At 35.3% G+C, this 16,312-nt stretch overlaps 1 protein-coding gene across 4 annotated transcripts in view; it reads left to right on the forward strand.

Moving 5' to 3' along the window:
* The window catches only part of CUL1 (cullin 1), a 106,271-nt gene that overhangs the window by 52,214 nt on the left and 37,745 nt on the right, over window positions 1–16,312 (forward strand). For all 4 annotated transcript variants that reach the window (XM_020289679.2, XM_012768144.3, XM_020289680.2 and 1 more), the window contains 5 exons: window positions 6,339–6,513; window positions 8,554–8,721; window positions 12,542–12,592; window positions 12,834–12,924; window positions 13,813–13,976. In XM_020289679.2, the coding sequence (XP_020145268.1) occupies window positions 6,339–6,513; window positions 8,554–8,721; window positions 12,542–12,592; window positions 12,834–12,924; window positions 13,813–13,976 (649 nt within the window). The remainder of the gene's footprint in view (window positions 1–6,338; window positions 6,514–8,553; window positions 8,722–12,541; window positions 12,593–12,833; window positions 12,925–13,812; window positions 13,977–16,312) is intronic.

Consider the following 16,312-nt stretch of genomic DNA (forward strand, 5'->3'; position numbering starts at 1 on the left):
AGACTCCCAAGAGCTTCAAATAAAAGGATCCTTAGAAAAAGCATGTAAGTATGTTCAAAATGATTAGTGACATAAAAGAATAAAAAATATAAAGGAACAAAACAATATGGAAAACAAGACATTTTAAAAAGAAATAAATTCTATAAATATAAGATGAACTCATTAAATTGTAAATTTGACACAGCTAAAAGAGAAGCACTTAATCAGGTGGTAGATCAGGAAAAATTAGAGTTTGAACAAGGATAAGTGATGGAAAATAATTGAAGACTTTATGGCATGGAAGATAACATGAAAATGTCTAACATACATGTAATATAAGAACTAGGAGAAAATAGAAAGGGAAGCAGAAATATTTGAAGAGATAATAGCTAAGAATTTTCCAGAATTGGCAAAAGGCCAAATGTGTATGTCAACTGTTAAGGTAACCATTGCAAGAATATAGAAGGTACAACTCCAAAATCATATAAGAACTATAATGGGACAAAGGGAGAAAGCAAGAAGCACAGAAAAAGAATTAAAATAGAAATTATGCAAAATAGGGTGGTAGAAATGAATTCAGATATCTCTCGGAAACAGCTTAATTGTAAAACCAAACTTACCCATCAGAGACTATCATAGTCAATTTTTTTAAAAAGCAAATTATGCTGTGGTAGTTTACAGTGGACACATCAAGACATAGAAACATAAAGATTGAAATAGAGGGCTGGAACAAAGGTATTTCAGGAAATTCTAACCCAAAGATAGATATAACCATATTAATATCAGATACGGTAAGTTCCTAAGGCAGTATTGTTAGGAAAAAACAGGTTACTTCCTAATGATGTAATTCCAAATTTGTGTGCTTACTAGCAGTGCCTCAAAATATGTGACAGATACTTTAGAGAATTACAAGAGAAATTGACAAAACCATTACTAGTTTGGGGGATTTCAGTACAGATTTCTTAGTAATTAATAAACAGACAAATCAGTAACAGTGTAGAAGATTTGAAAAACAGAACTGCCTGGCTCTCTCCAGTGTGTCCCTGTGTCAACATTGGAGAAGGGACAGGCTTTTATCTGTTAAGGTAATCTGTGATCAGTGATCTTTGATGTTACTATTGCAGTTGTTTTGGGGTGCCATCAACTGAACCCACATTAAGGTAGCAAATTTAGTCAGTGAATGTATGCACTGTGACTACTCCACCATCTGGCCATTCTCCTGTCTTTCTCCCTCTCCTTGGGCCTCCCTATCCCCTGAGTCACACAACAATATCGAAATTAGGCCAGTTAACAACCCTACAATGGCTTCAAAGTGTTCAAGCGAAAGGAAGCATTGCACTTCTCTTAACTTTAAATCAAAACCTAGAAATTATTCAGCTTAGTGAGGAAAGCATGTCGAACACTGAGATAGGCCAAAACTAGGCCTCTTACACTAAACAATTAGCCAAGCTGTCAATGCAAATAAAAGTTATTGAAAGAAATTAAAAGTGAACCATGAAACAAGAAAATGAAAACAAGAAAGCGAAACAGCCTTATTGCTTATATGGAGAAAGTTTTAGTGATTTGGATGGAAGATCAAACCAGCCACATCATTCCCTTAAGCTAAAGCCTAATCCAGAGCAAGGCCCTAACTCTCTTCAATTCTATGAAGGCTGAAGAGAGGTGAGGAAGTTGCAGAGGAAAGTTTGAAGCTAGCACAGGTTGGTTTATGCGGTTTAAGGAAAGAAACCATCTCCATATTAAAGTATGACGTAAAGTAGCAAGTTATCCAGAAGATCTAGCTAAGACCATTGACGAAGGTGGCAACACTAAACAACAGATTTTCAATGTAGACAAAAGAGCCTTCTATTGGTAGAAAATGCCATCTAGGACTTTCATAGCTAGAAGGGGAGAAGTCAGTGCCCAACTTCAAATCTTCAAAGGACAGGGTGACTCTCTTGTTAGGACTGATGCAGCTGGTGACTTTAAATTGAAGCCAGTGCTCCTTTACCATTCTGAAAATCCCAAGGCCCTTCAGAATTTTGCTAAGTCTACTCTACTAGTGCTCTATTAATGGAACAACAAAGTCTGGATGACAACACGTCTGTTTTACAGCATGGTTTACTGAATATTCTAAGCCTGCCGTTGAGACCTGCTTCTCAGAAGAAAGATTCCTTTGAAAGTATTACTGCTCATTGACAATGCACCTAATCACCCAAGAGCTCTGATGGAGCTGTACAATGGAGATTAATGTTTTCATGCCTGCTAACGCAACATTCATTCTGTAGCCCGTGCATCGAGGAGTACTTTCAACTTTCAGGTCTTATTATTTAAGAACTATGTTTTATAAAGCTATAGCTGCCACAGGTAGTGAATATTCTGATGGATCTGGTCAAAGGAAATTGAAAACCTTCTGAAAAGGGTTTACTATTCTAGATGCCATTAAAAACAGTCATGATATGTGGGAGGAGGTCAAAATATCAACATAAACAGGATTTTGGGAGAAGTTGATTCCAGCCCTCAGGAATGACTTTGAGGGACTCAAAACTTCTGTAGAGGAAGGAACTAAATGCAGATGTGGTAGAAATAGCAAGAGAACTAGAATTAGAAGCGGAGCCTGAAGATGTGACTGACTCACTGTGATCTCATGACATAACTTGAACAAATGAGGGGTTGCTTCTTATGGATAAGCAAAGAGTGGAGATGGAATATATTCCTGATGAAGATGCTGTGAATATTGTTGAAATGACAACGAAGGATTTAGAATATTCTATAAACTAGGTTAATAAAGCCGTGGCAGAGTTTGAGAAGATTGACTCTAATTTTTTTGAGAGAAGTTCTCCTGTAGGTAAAATACTATCCAAAAGCATTGCTTGCTACAGGGAAACCTTTTGAGAAAGGAAGAGTCAATTGATGACACAAATTTCATGGTTGTCTTATTCTAAGAAATTGCCACAGCCACTCCAGCCTTCATCATCAACCACCCTCATCAGCCAGCAGCTGTCAGCATTGAAGCTAAGACCCTCCAGCAAAAAGATGGGACTCCTTGAAGGCTTAGATGATTGATAGCACTTTTTAGCAATAAATTATTTTTCTAATTAAGACATATGCTTTTAAAAACACAATGGTATTATATATAAACTACAGTATAACATAAGCATTACTTTTATATACATTGGGAAAGAAAAGAAATTCGTGCCTTGCCTTTTGTGGTGTTCACTTTATTGCAATGCTCTGGAGCTGAACCCATAAAGTCTCTGAGGTATACCTGTATTAGAAGTAAATAAAGGGTATTACAGAATAGGAAGTTTTTAAAAATAAGACTGAACTAGAAAATATAGTTGAAATGTACAGTTTTCTGGAAGTAGCAGTACATGTAGTGAGGAAAGGGTGGACCATTCATTATGTGGTTTTTGAACCATGCAGAGAAAAATAAAATTTTCCTTCTCTTACTATATTTAGGTTTAGGAAGATTAGAAACCTCAATGAGAGAATCATCTTTAAAAGAAAATACAGTATAATTATTATTTTGGGAGGGGAGGATTTTATAAATAAAACGCAAGCTATAAAAGAAAATTTGGGTAAACTTGATGATAAACTAAGAATTTCTCTTCATCCAGTGATATCCATAAGAAAGATTATGCTACAAACAAGAAGATAGTTGCAGTATGTATCATTGATAAAGGATGGGCTTTCATAATAAACAAAAAAAACTGCAAGTCTAAGAGAACTCTTTTTTTTTTTTTCAGTTTGTAGCAGAAACACTTATTATATGCTTGCCTTTTTTAAATATGGGGATTTCTAAATCAGAAATTATATACTGCAAAATGTATGCATCTTAAGCACATGGTGTGAATTTTTTTTGACAGATGTATACAGCTGTGTAAACAACACCCTAACCAAGATACAGAAAGTTTCCTCAAGTCTCCTTTGGTCATTCCTCACCCTTCAAAGAAGCAGAAGAAATTATTCCTCTCATTTCTGTCGCCATAGGTTAGGTTTTGCCTGTTTGAGAACTTCATATAAATGGAATCATATATGTCTTGCTTTTTTTGCATTTAGCATGCTTTGAGATTCATTCATGATTTTTGTATCAGTTTATTTTTTAAACTGCTGGGTAATATTCTATGACTATACCATGATTTGCATAAGGAACTACCAAACTGTTCTCCAAAGTGCTTGTACCATTTGGCATTCCCATCATTAATGTCTGAGCAAACTTGTTTTCTAAAAAACTGAAGGATATGAGCAGACAATGTACAGAAGAGATGAAAATGATAAACCTCTAAGGTGCTTAGTCTCACGGTAACCAGAGATCTGCATATTAAGACCACGGCAAACCACAGTATGCGTACAGTGAGGTTGTGGGTGGTGAAAACTCATGCACTGCTGGGGGCTGTGGAGCCTTTATAGAGCAAATGTGGCAACATGTAATAAAATTAAAATGTACCTCTCCTGTCATTTGGTAACTATGCTGCAAGAAACCTGTACATGTAACATGTATGCAAGGGGACATGCTAGTCCTATTCTTTGCAGCTTTGTAAATATCAAAAATTGGTATTTGCTAAAATGATCATTAGTAAGGTCCATCAACCAGAGAATTGATAAATTATTGTAAATATATACTATACGGTATATTCTATATACCTGTAGCTATCTCAAATGTTACCAAAAACAAATGGCAGAAGCAAATGTACATACTGTAATTCGTTTAATCTAAAAATGTAAAACATGCAAAATATATTTTGTATAGTTACCCAGTGAAATTTAAAAAACATTCATAGGAATGATATATAACAAAACATGGGGGCATTTGCTTCTGGGGTGAAAGGAAGGAGTGGGATTAGAGAGGAGAACATAGTGTTTCAGTTATAATCTGTAATGGTTCATTTCCTTAAAAGCTGGGGTGGGGGGATGTAGGTGGAATATGAGACGAGCGTGGGAATGCAGTAAGATTCATCAAAATTGAGTTATGCGCGTACGATAGTTTATTGTAATCTGTGATTCTCTGTGCAATCAAAACATTTAATAAGATTCATCGTTTTCAGATAAAGTTCTTTGATTACTACTGAATTGAGTATCTTACTAAGTTTTTGGCCATCAATATATATTTCCTTTACTTTTTGAATTTTTTGTTGATATACTTCGCCCATGTTTCCGTAGAGATTCATTGTTCATATTGTTTTAAATTACCTTAATTTATTAAAGGTAGTAACTCTTTAAGGGTTTTTTTTTACTTAAATATATGCAAATTTTCAGATTAAGTATTTGTATGACCTTGCTTAGAAAGGGCCTCTCCAACCTGAGAACAAGTAAGCATCTTCGTTTAATGGTTTGGGTTTGTATATTTTAATTCTTAATCCATTTGTAATATATTTTGGAATATGGAATGTTTAGAAATATCTTAACCAAATGCCATTTATTAAATAATCTTTACCCACTGAAGTATCTTTGTGTAGTAAATTCTTAAATATACCAGAATATTGTGTGTTCTCTTTTATTGATCTTTCTTTCTCTGAGTCAATGTCTCTTTCTATTAATCTTATTCGAGTATTAATATATGCAGATAAGCTTATCATATTTGAAGGTTATAACAATACAGGGGTTCTCTGCCTTCCGCGTCCTCATCTCCCCATTCCCTTCCCACTCCCCCGCTGATGCAGCTGTTTTGGGCCGTGGCTGTCCCTGCTGTCGTGTGCGCATCTCCGTGTTTCTCAGTGGTGTGTGGACGCTGCTGCCCTTGACTGGTCGGTTTCAGATGTCTGTGGCTCTTCATAGTCAGAGGAGGACTTGGTTCCCTTGCCATTTCTGCTTTTCATCCTTCATCTGCAAAATGTGGTTTTATTTAAATCCATTTCTAAATCTATTTCAAAAGAAAGTTTTGATTATTTCAGTAGTTAGAATGTGTGCTTCTGGAAATGTTATCTATAGCTAAGCATCATAATAGATGATAATTATTTTTAGCTTTTTGTTTTTCCTGGAGTAAATAATCGTCTTTTTCTTTTTCATTTGCAACCTTTCCATTGTATGATTGCCAATTCTTTTCATACCTTCTGAAAGCACAGTTTTGGAACAATTTCCACAAGGTCAATCACATTAGGTAATCTAAAAGGTCTGAAGTTTTTCTTGGCAACCTTCCTCTGGAACATTTCATTCCCCTTCTTAGCTCTTTTGCTCTCTAGGTGTAGGGAACACCTTGTGAATGGGGCTTGTTGACGTTTAGTTTTATTGATAGTATGAATGGTATCTTTTTTTCTTTCTAGTTTTTAACAGGTTTTGGTTGGTATATTGGGAATGTGCTGATAATGAAATATAGTATGTTCATATTAATCACTGTTAACACCTATGGTGGATGTTGATTTCCTTAACCTTTCTCCAAGCCACGTTTATAACTACTGTACTAGTGTACACCAGTCAAACCAAGCACGAGGAGCTGGAGTCCCTCCTTCTAAATCCAAAAAGGGCCAGACGCCTGGAGGAGCTCAGTTTGTTGGCCTGGAATTGTACAAACGGCTTAAGGAATTTTTGAAAAATTACTTGACAAATCTTCTCAAGGTAAGATGTTTTACATATATACTAAGCATTTATAATAGAATGCAAAGGGGAAAAAAGTAGCAAAGTAATGGGTCTAGCCTAAATGCTAAACAATCCTAAACTGTTATTTGTTCATTGCTTTAGGCACTAATATGCATGAAGGTGTTTTGGTATTGCTTAGTCTTTTACCTGTTATGAAAATAAAACCTTCATAAACCATATTCAGTTTTTTAAATAAAATTATTAATAGAAATTTTTGATAGTGTTATAACATAATAGTACTTTCCTTAAATCATTAACCATTTGTATTTGGTTGTTAGAAAATAATGAGCCTTTTCATTTAAAGCAAATAGTTATATATTCAAATTACCTATAGTTTATTTTGGACTCAATGTGGTATTTCCTATCAATATAAACAATTATAAGGTTGCTCAGTCTTTGGTAATCACATTTTTCACATGTAATCTTGCTTTTTACACATGGTCATGAAGTAGGCTTCAAAACTGCTGTGAAGTTGTGCCCTTGAGTAGGATGGTTTCACTATGAATACCCGTTTCCTTTGAGCATGGGTCTGTCTTGCTCCAGGCCTTCACTTGGGCAGCAATGGAGTCCTTTCCCTTCCTCTTCTGCCTTTTTCTTCCTCAGTCTTCGTCCTCTGTTGTAACAAAGGCAGTGTAAGGCCTTGCATCCAGCCACAGGATAGGCAAGGGGCTCCTACGTCTGTGCTACACATACTGTGTAGTGTGAGTGAAGACACCTCTGTCTGCCCTGGGAAATTTACAGGGACTCTTCTGTGTATAGATCTGAAAGGTTTTTGATTTATACAGATAACATGCAAAAAAATTTCAGCATGCTGCAAAATTATTTTTCTTAATATATTGTGCAAGCTAACTGGAAACTTAAACATTATTTTAACAGACTGCAGTTGGTTGACCACAAATTGTGACTAATGTAGTATCATTTTCGTGTTCCCCAAATGGTGTCAGCCTGTGTGCCTTTGTATTTTTATTCACAACACTTTAAAGTGAATGTTGTGATTAATCTTTAGTACTAAAGTGAGAAACAGTATATTTATGCTGTATAAAAGTATCCATTGCTATGCCATCAATCATATTTTTGCATTTTTAAAAGGTCATAAAGCATCATGCAGAGTAGCTTTAATTTTTAAGTTCATTTCATATTATTTAAAGGAACCAAAATTTGGTTGTGTCAAAATACGATGAGGTAGTTACATGGATTGTTGGATCATTGCGTACCATGCATTTATGGAGCTTCAGGTCTGTCAAGACCTTTTAGTTTGCACTTGAAGACACTGAGGTAGAGAGGAGGCACTGGGCTCGCCCCAGGCCCCCCTGCACAGGGAGCCCCTCCCTCTCCTTCCCCCAGTGCTCAGTTTTTAAAGGGTAGGACTGACTTTGTGGATACCATTAATACCTAAGAAAAAAATTTCAAATTAGTTTCCTTCAAATAAAAATTTGTGGTTTAAGTTATGGAAATTCAGTAAAAATAATTTTGGTAAATGCACATTTTCTTCATGTAGTCTTGTTAAAGCAGAAGTATATCATTGTACTTATTTTTATAAAAATGCAGCAGATCACCACAAAAAGCTATAAATTTGTATAATTTTTAAGTAATTTAAAGAAGGAAGAAGATACATTTAAAAATGGAAAAAGTATTGGCCTCATGCTCTAAATTGTTATTAGAACATGTTAATTTTTTTAAAAGGGAAAATATCAAAAATAGAGATTTTGAGGTGAATCTCTTAATAAGAGGGAATTATCCTCATATTCTAAAAATTCAGGGTACTTTTTTTGAGTATATATATGCATACTTAATACTGTGAAAAAACTCTAGCTTAGTTTGAGATAAAATATGTTTGCTATGTTCTTGTGAGAATTTATTAATTGGCATGTTTTTAAATACAGAGTAATTTAAAAAACCATTCTAAAACCATATGCATCAATACATTCTGATGCAATTGATTTGTTTTTATTAACATTTATCTTTAATTTATTATGTGACAAATTAGTTATCTTAAAGTTTTAGTTAACTTGTTTTTAGGATGGAGAAGATTTGATGGATGAGAGTGTACTGAAATTCTACACTCAACAATGGGAAGATTATCGATTTTCAAGCAAAGTGCTGAATGGAATTTGTGCCTACCTCAATAGACATTGGGTTCGCCGTGAATGTGATGAAGGACGAAAAGGAATATATGAGATCTACTCAGTAAGATGTTTTTAAAAACCTTTTAAATGTGTATTTTTAATGAGGGTATCTAGGCAAATACTAAGCTGTTTTCAGAGCAGTAGGCTAATTTCGTTTGTATCATCAGTAAGTGGCCCTTAATTATTTTGTGGCAGTAAAGTAGAAGTGTAGGTAAGTTGGCGTTTTAAGATACAACTTGCACACTTCTGGGTTTACTTTTTAAAAGTTTCTTCTTTAATTATTCAACCCTACCATGGTGTTTTACCTGGAACTGCCTGAATTTTAGCACTGGAAGTCCTGAGTCCTGGCAGTCCCAGGCAAATCATGTACACTAGCTGAGATTCGAGCCCTAACGATTGGTCCTCGTGTATTTCTGTGGTCTGGGAAACCCTGCTTCACTCATTATGTTTCTTCAGTCATCCAAGGTTTTTTAGGTCCACTGATTTTCAAAGCATGGTCCCCTAACCTGCAGTATCAGTGTCACCTGGGAACTTGTTATAAATGCAAATTCTCAGGCCTCAACCTAAAATTGTGTAATTGGAAACTCTGGCAATGGGACCCAGCAACCTGTTTAACAAGTTCTCCAGGTGATTCTGATGCACACACATTTGCACACTCCAGTTGGAGACCCAACATTCTAGAACAATTATGAGGACTCAGAACAACAGAACAGTCTGTCTGTTCATAGGCTGTCAGATAGACACACAGTACCCTTTTGAACCAGTGTTGTTAAAATGTCAAATTCTATGTAATGAGGTTTTTTCCAAATCCAAGAGTGTTGCTGTATAGCAATATTTTTGCTTTGCTTTTGACAAATTTAATTAAAAGAAAAACATAATGTATCTTAGATGCATGACTAGTTTTATCATTTATGTAGCAGTTTCTGTACCAAAACAGATATTGCTTCATAATGATACTTTAAGTACATAGTTCTGGCAAAACTTCCTTAGTTTTTTGATTTGAGGTTTATGTACGTCCCCTTTTCTTTTGTCAACATTTTATTTATTTTTAGTCGGCACAAATTGTATACATATGATACGATGTATACAACATGATGTTTTGAAGTATGCATGTGTTGTGGAATGGCTAACGTACTTCCCCTTCTCTTTTTCACTTTTTCATGCGCAAATGCTTTCCTGAGACATAAAGTTGTCAGTGTAGGAATCATCACCATCTTGGTTGATTTCCTTTTAGAAACCTACTTGATCTGAAGTACCATGTGTACCCCGTGATAACATCACACACTCCTAAAAATCGTTACAGTTTTTTAACTTTTTCTGTACTGTTTCAACAGCAGCTAAAGAAAACATAAATAAAGAAGAACAAGGATACTTTATAGAGTATGTTTGTCAAGATTCAACTCCTATTTAAAAAAAAAAACTGCTTTCAAAACCCATACTTTCTATATCCTTAAGTGCACTATTTTGAATTATAACATACAGCCATACATTTCAGGCCAATCGGCACCCCTACCTAGATACCCTGGAACAGCACACAGAGGAAATATGTGCTATTCCAGTGAGCCTGTTGAATTCATTTAGAAGCTTGGGTATCAGTTGACACAATGGAACAGTTCTTACAGATGATCTTGATCGTATTTTTCAGAATTTCCAGTAATTGGTAATGCTTTGTCACAAAATTATTTCATGACAAATTATGAACTTTCACTTTTTTACAAGTTATAGCAAGTTGTTGGTTTCTTTTCAGGTCAACCAGAGGACAGAAATTAACTTCATTATTATTATAATAAAGTGATTCAGCAAGATTTTTTTCCCCCAAAATCTGTTCTTCTAAAAATGTTTTTGGCTTACCTTTGTTCCTGCTTTCTCATCTTGCCTGGCTTTTCTTTCTTTATTCCTTTGAAATAACAAATGCATCTAGAATCAAATGAGGTCTGTCCAAGGGTATCTTAATTTAGAAAAAAGTTTGAAACAAAGTTATTTTTAAAAAGTATAGTATATTTTTGTTAGAAGTTCATAGCTACCTGCTTTACATTTTCACTACTGCTTCCCTCTTTCACTGAAGAGATCTGAAGAGTCAGGGAAGAATAGCAACAAAGAATTTGTTACAGGGAAAAGTTATTTTCAAAACAGTCCCCCCAGGGGTTACATTTCTCCTAGAACATGAGGCTCTTCCCTTCCAACACCTTTTGGATATTGTAATTACTAATAATGAAAGCTTAAGTTTTATTCTTTTTTTTTTTTTTTTTTTTTTTTGAGACAGAGTCTTGCTTTGTTGCCCAGGCTAGAGTGAGTGCCGTGGCGTCAGCCTAGCTCACAGCAACCTCACACTCCTGGGCTCAAGCAATCCTCCTGCCTCAGCCTCCCGAGTAGCTGGGACTACAGGCATGCGCCACCACGCCCGGCTAATTTTTTCTGTATATATTAGTTGGCCAATTAGTTTCTTTCTATTTATAGTAGAGACGGGGTCTCGCTCTTGCTCAGGCTGGTTTCGAACTCCCGACCTCGAGCAATCCGCCCGCCTCAGCCTCCCAGAGAGCTAGGATTACAGGCGTGAGCCACCGCGCCCGGCCTTAAGTTTTATTCTGATGTTAAACTTGAGTATACATTGTTTATGCTTGATTAAAAATATTTTTCTCTTAAATATTGCTTTCCCTCAATTTCTTCTTTTTTCTTAAATACCTTTTATTTATTTATTTATTTTTTTGAGACAGAGTCTTACTTTGTTGCCCAGGCTAGAGTGAGTGCCGTGGTGTCAGCCTAGCTCACAGCAACCTCAATCTCCGGGGCTCAGCGATCCTACTGCCTCAGCCTCCCGAGTAGCTGGGACTACAGGCATGCGCCACCATGCCCGGCTAATTTTTTGTATATATATTTTTAGTTGGTCAATTAATTTATTTCTATTTTTGGTAGAGATGGGGGCTCACTCAGGCTGGTTTCGAACTCCTGACCTTGAGCAATCCGCCCGCCTCGGCCTCCCAAAGTGCTAGGATTACAGGCATGAGCCACCACGCCCGGCCTTTAAATACCATTTTGAAAATTTTTTCTAAAGATTAAATTTACATATAATCTTTTCAGAAATATATATCTTACATAAACCCAGTTGTGTTTATAGTTACGTTTGGGAAAAAGAAGACTGCTGGCTTTTATGTTTAAATGAATTTCTCCACAGTGTGTATTTATGTATTAAACTGTTGTAAATTTGAATTTTATTTTAACTGAGAACACTTTTTCTAGTAGTTTAATGTATGAATTCTAACATTTCTGTTTCTGGGAGCATTTTATAGTAATTAATTTTCTGATAGAATTCCTATAGGAAGTTTAGAGAAATAGAAAGTAAGCCATATGATGTTTCTACATTCACTTTAAAAATATCTCTTTCATACACACAGGTAAAATGGGAAATAAGAATAACTTATGTACAATAAACTGCTTCCATTTAAAGTATATTTAGTCAAGATACAGAACTTGGTAGATTTTTATAGTCTATAATTTGTTTTACTGAGCATTAGGAAACTAGGGTAATAAGTGAAATTATCTTTAGTAAGTGTGTTAGTTCAAAAATTAAATTTGATCCAGCAAACAAATTTATAGATTGAATCTGCTTTTGCCTTTTAAGATGGTATGACTATTCTCAAGTCTAAATTTTCTTTTTATCTTAACTGTTAAAATATGAGCTGATAACTGTCTGTACTTTGATGCATCTTGAAGTCGTTAATATAGTGCCTCTTTGATTTCATCATGATAATATTAATAGATTTTGACCAAGTTATAATCCAGAAATTTTGATAAGAGAATTTGGATTTAGGTTATTTCTTATGACTTCAGTACTTCGGAAAAGCATAGTCATTTTATACTTCCCTTTTTTCTTTTTTATCCAGCTTGCATTGGTGACTTGGAGAGATTGTCTGTTCAGGCCTTTGAATAAACAGGTACCTATTTGTGTGAGGGCGCGCGCGTGTGTGTGTGCGCGCGCGCGCACATGCGCGCGCCGCGCCTTTTAAAATCCCTTACCAATTTCATTTCTTTGTCTTCCTCACTCCATTGGAGTATCTCAGGGTATCTCTCATCTTGTGGTGTTTAATGGCTTTGAATGTTTAACAGATATGTAGTAATATATGTTGCATTCTGTGATTTATACATCTTAAATGTTTTTCTATATCATTTCTATAGGTAACAAATGCTGTTTTAAAACTCATTGAAAAGGAAAGAAACGGTGAAACCATCAATACAAGGCTGATTAGTGGAGTTGTACAGTCTTACGGTAAATAATTTCCCTTTAATTTTTTCAGAGTTTCATATCAAATGGCAGTTAAAACAGTACTCATTGCCCCAGGCGGGGGAATGGTGCCAGTTATTGGCCTTTTAGGAACCAGGCTACACACAGCAGGAGAAAGTGCACGAAGCTCCGTCTGTGTTCACAGCTGCTCCGCGTTGCTCACTCCCCTTCTCCCCGACCAGTGGAGAATTGTCTTCCAGGAAACTGGTCCCTGGTGCCAGAAAGATTGGGGACCGCTGCATTTAACAGATTGATTTTTAAAATATTTTAATATTATCAAGAATATTGTTAGTATTTATAAAGATACTTAAAATTCTCCCTAAGTCAATGTGATTTTATTTTAACCATCATAAAAGTTGTTTGATCCTTGTGCCTTAAGGAAACTTCGATTAAATAGACATTTGCATCTTTTTTATTTTCTGGTCTCATACTGAATTACTGGATATACAGTATGATAGAGTGTCATTACTTGAGCTGAATGATAACCAGAAATCTATATCAGCTTGAAAAAATTGAGATTGAGAAATTGATAAAGTAATACAGTATCTTAAGAACTTGCATAGCATTGTATTTCTTTGAAAATTTAAAATTAGTCATTCTTTTTAGAAATATAAAAGTTCTCTAAATGAACTTAATGATAATTTTGAGGCATACCTGGCCATGGGTCAGAATTGCTTGCTTTTTATACATCTTGGATTTTTTTTCTTTATGGAAAGAGAGAACTTTAGTACTAGTGAATAACAGTTGCCTTATGTCCTGCTATTTCACCTTTACCTGTTAAGCATAGGTTAAACTGAATGCTACACTTAAGTATATTCTGTGAAATATAACAAAAAATAGGGTAATTGAAATATAGTTCATATTTATTTCTAGTGGAATTGGGGCTGAATGAAGATGATGCATTTGCAAAGGGCCCTACGTTAACAGTGTATAAAGAATCCTTTGAGTCTCAATTTTTGGCTGACACAGAGAGATTTTATACCAGAGAGAGTACTGAATTCTTGCAGCAGAACCCAGTTACTGAATATATGAAAAAGGTAAGCTTAAATATAGTATTTAAAGTAGACTTAAGTTAAACAGTCATTGCTACTCAAGTTGTTCTTTTTAGCATTTGCAGCTTTCTTCACAAATCATAGGTTGTGAATTACTGTCCTATAGTGTCTTTAGTGAGTACAAGTGCTTCTGATTCTCCAAGGAGCTTATATAAACAAAAGAGTGTGGTTGAGTTTTAGTAAAACTTTATTTACAAAAAAAGGCAGCAGGGGTGATCCTTGAACTAGATGTAGTAGTAGATTTCCAGGGATTCTGGGTCTCACTGAGTCTGATGTTTGCTTTGCCCTTTATTCCCTACTCACGTGGGAAGTGGATAGACTGCAGAGTCATTTTTTCCATATGCTGAGGATACGAAGATAGTCAGCTTGAAAGTTCTTAAGAGCAACAGCTCTGCTGTAACAACCACGTGGAGAAAGTCCTACCTGGTTTGTGTTATCCTGAATGCATTTGCCTGTAGGAGATAGTGGTTATGAGTGGGGCTTAGAAGTTTGAAATTGAAAGTCCTCGACAAATTTCTAATATCTCAAAATCTAACAAAAATGGAACTGTTCAGAAGTTTTATACTTGGAATAGTAATAGGTCTTTGTGTGTATGTTTATGGGTTAAATTGACTTTTGTTTGCTGATCTGGAACCTAACTAGCTCACTTAGAGTTTCAAAGAGCTGCCTGACAGACAAACTTTTGAAACATGATCTGTTTTGAATCTTAGCATTGCCTGTTCTTTCATTTTTTAGTTGGTCAATGTAGTTTTCATAAACACATCTATTATTGAACTCTGCTATATGTGGTGATTCTTTTAAAATCATACATCATGAAAGTGGATCCTCTTACCATAATAGTGATAGGAGCCTGCTCTTGTTGTGGACTTCTTAGTGGGTTGTGGTCATTTCGTTTATCCACACTGATGAAGGTAGTGGTGTACTCTGGTGCAAGGAAAACAGCTTTTTAGGGCAGAGATACATAAGCACTCCCAAATAGGGAAATCTGTTTTTAAGATCAGGTCTGAAACCAAAGGCAACTTGAGAAGCAAAGATTTCCAGTGGCCTGGATATTCCAGTCCAGCATGATCCCTGCTTTTAAGGAAACAGTCTCCTTCCTACATCCTGGGGATTCTTTTCTAGAGGACTTAAAAAGTTTGACCTGAATCTGCTTGTATCATACCAAACATGACTTCCATCACATTCTGAAAGTTCATAATGCAGAGAGTTGATAATCATAAATTTGAAATTTAACCATGTGAATATTTTGCCTTTATCCTATTGCCTTGTGTCCAAACTGGGTTATTAATCTAGTTTTAAATCCCCACTCTACCATTTACTAGGGGATGACCATAATTTTTCTGTTCCTCAATTTCCTCATCTGTAAAATGGGAATAATAATACTAGGTAATAATGGGGATTAAATGAGCTTCAATTTATTTTAAAAAATTTAAATGAGATTAACATTTATTTGTTTGTTTGTTTATTTATAAAAAGGTGCTTAGAATAGTTTGTGGCAACCAGCAAGCCTGCTGTGTTTGGTACCACAAATATGCATCACACAGAACCACTAGTAAGTGCCTGAGGGGATGCAAAACCACAGGATAAAGGTGGTGAGCATTATTCAGTAATTTAGGGGAAAATTATGTTTATAATAAAACAAACATTTTGTCAGGAAATAGAATGCAAAACTCATGAACAATGCCGAGATAAAGCATGAACCTTCAAGAAATATTCTGCTTTCCTTAGCCAGTTAAGGCTAGACACACAAATTCCCTGGGCATCTGTGTTCACTTTTTTCTCTGTTATCGGGAGTATTTTAGTGGAAGCATTTGAGAATTTTGCCTTGTCTAAGGACGGCTTTGAAGAATGAACAACTATAAGCTATGTTAGTGTTTTAATATCTTACTATCTCATGTGATTGAGACTAATCTGGATTATAAAAAGTTTGTGTGGCTATTTAGGTTTCTAACGTCATTTTTTAAGAACTTTAAAAATAAAATATATTTTACTTCATTAATTTGCTTATTACCTTTTTTGTTTTGACTGGGAACTGATCCTAATGGAATTAGTGGGGCAGTCTTTAATTGCTTAATTTCATTTACTCATCTGAATTCAATTGTGATATTCTAATATAATTATCTGCCAAGTGCAGTGATGACCAGGAACTTATTTGACTTGGAATCGATGAAGAATGTAAATGGCTGTCCATTCTAAAACCAAATGATGCTCAATACGTAGGACCTTGTTTCTTCACCAATATATAAAATAAGCTATTGCAGCCCCTCTGCCTGTGGCTATATTTTTCTAGTCAACTAGGTGTGCCTGTCTGTCCTTCCTGC

The sequence above is a fragment of the Microcebus murinus genome, chromosome 9 (genome assembly GCF_040939455.1).
Source record: "Microcebus murinus isolate Inina chromosome 9, M.murinus_Inina_mat1.0, whole genome shotgun sequence".
Taxonomy (NCBI): Eukaryota; Metazoa; Chordata; class Mammalia; order Primates; family Cheirogaleidae; genus Microcebus; species Microcebus murinus.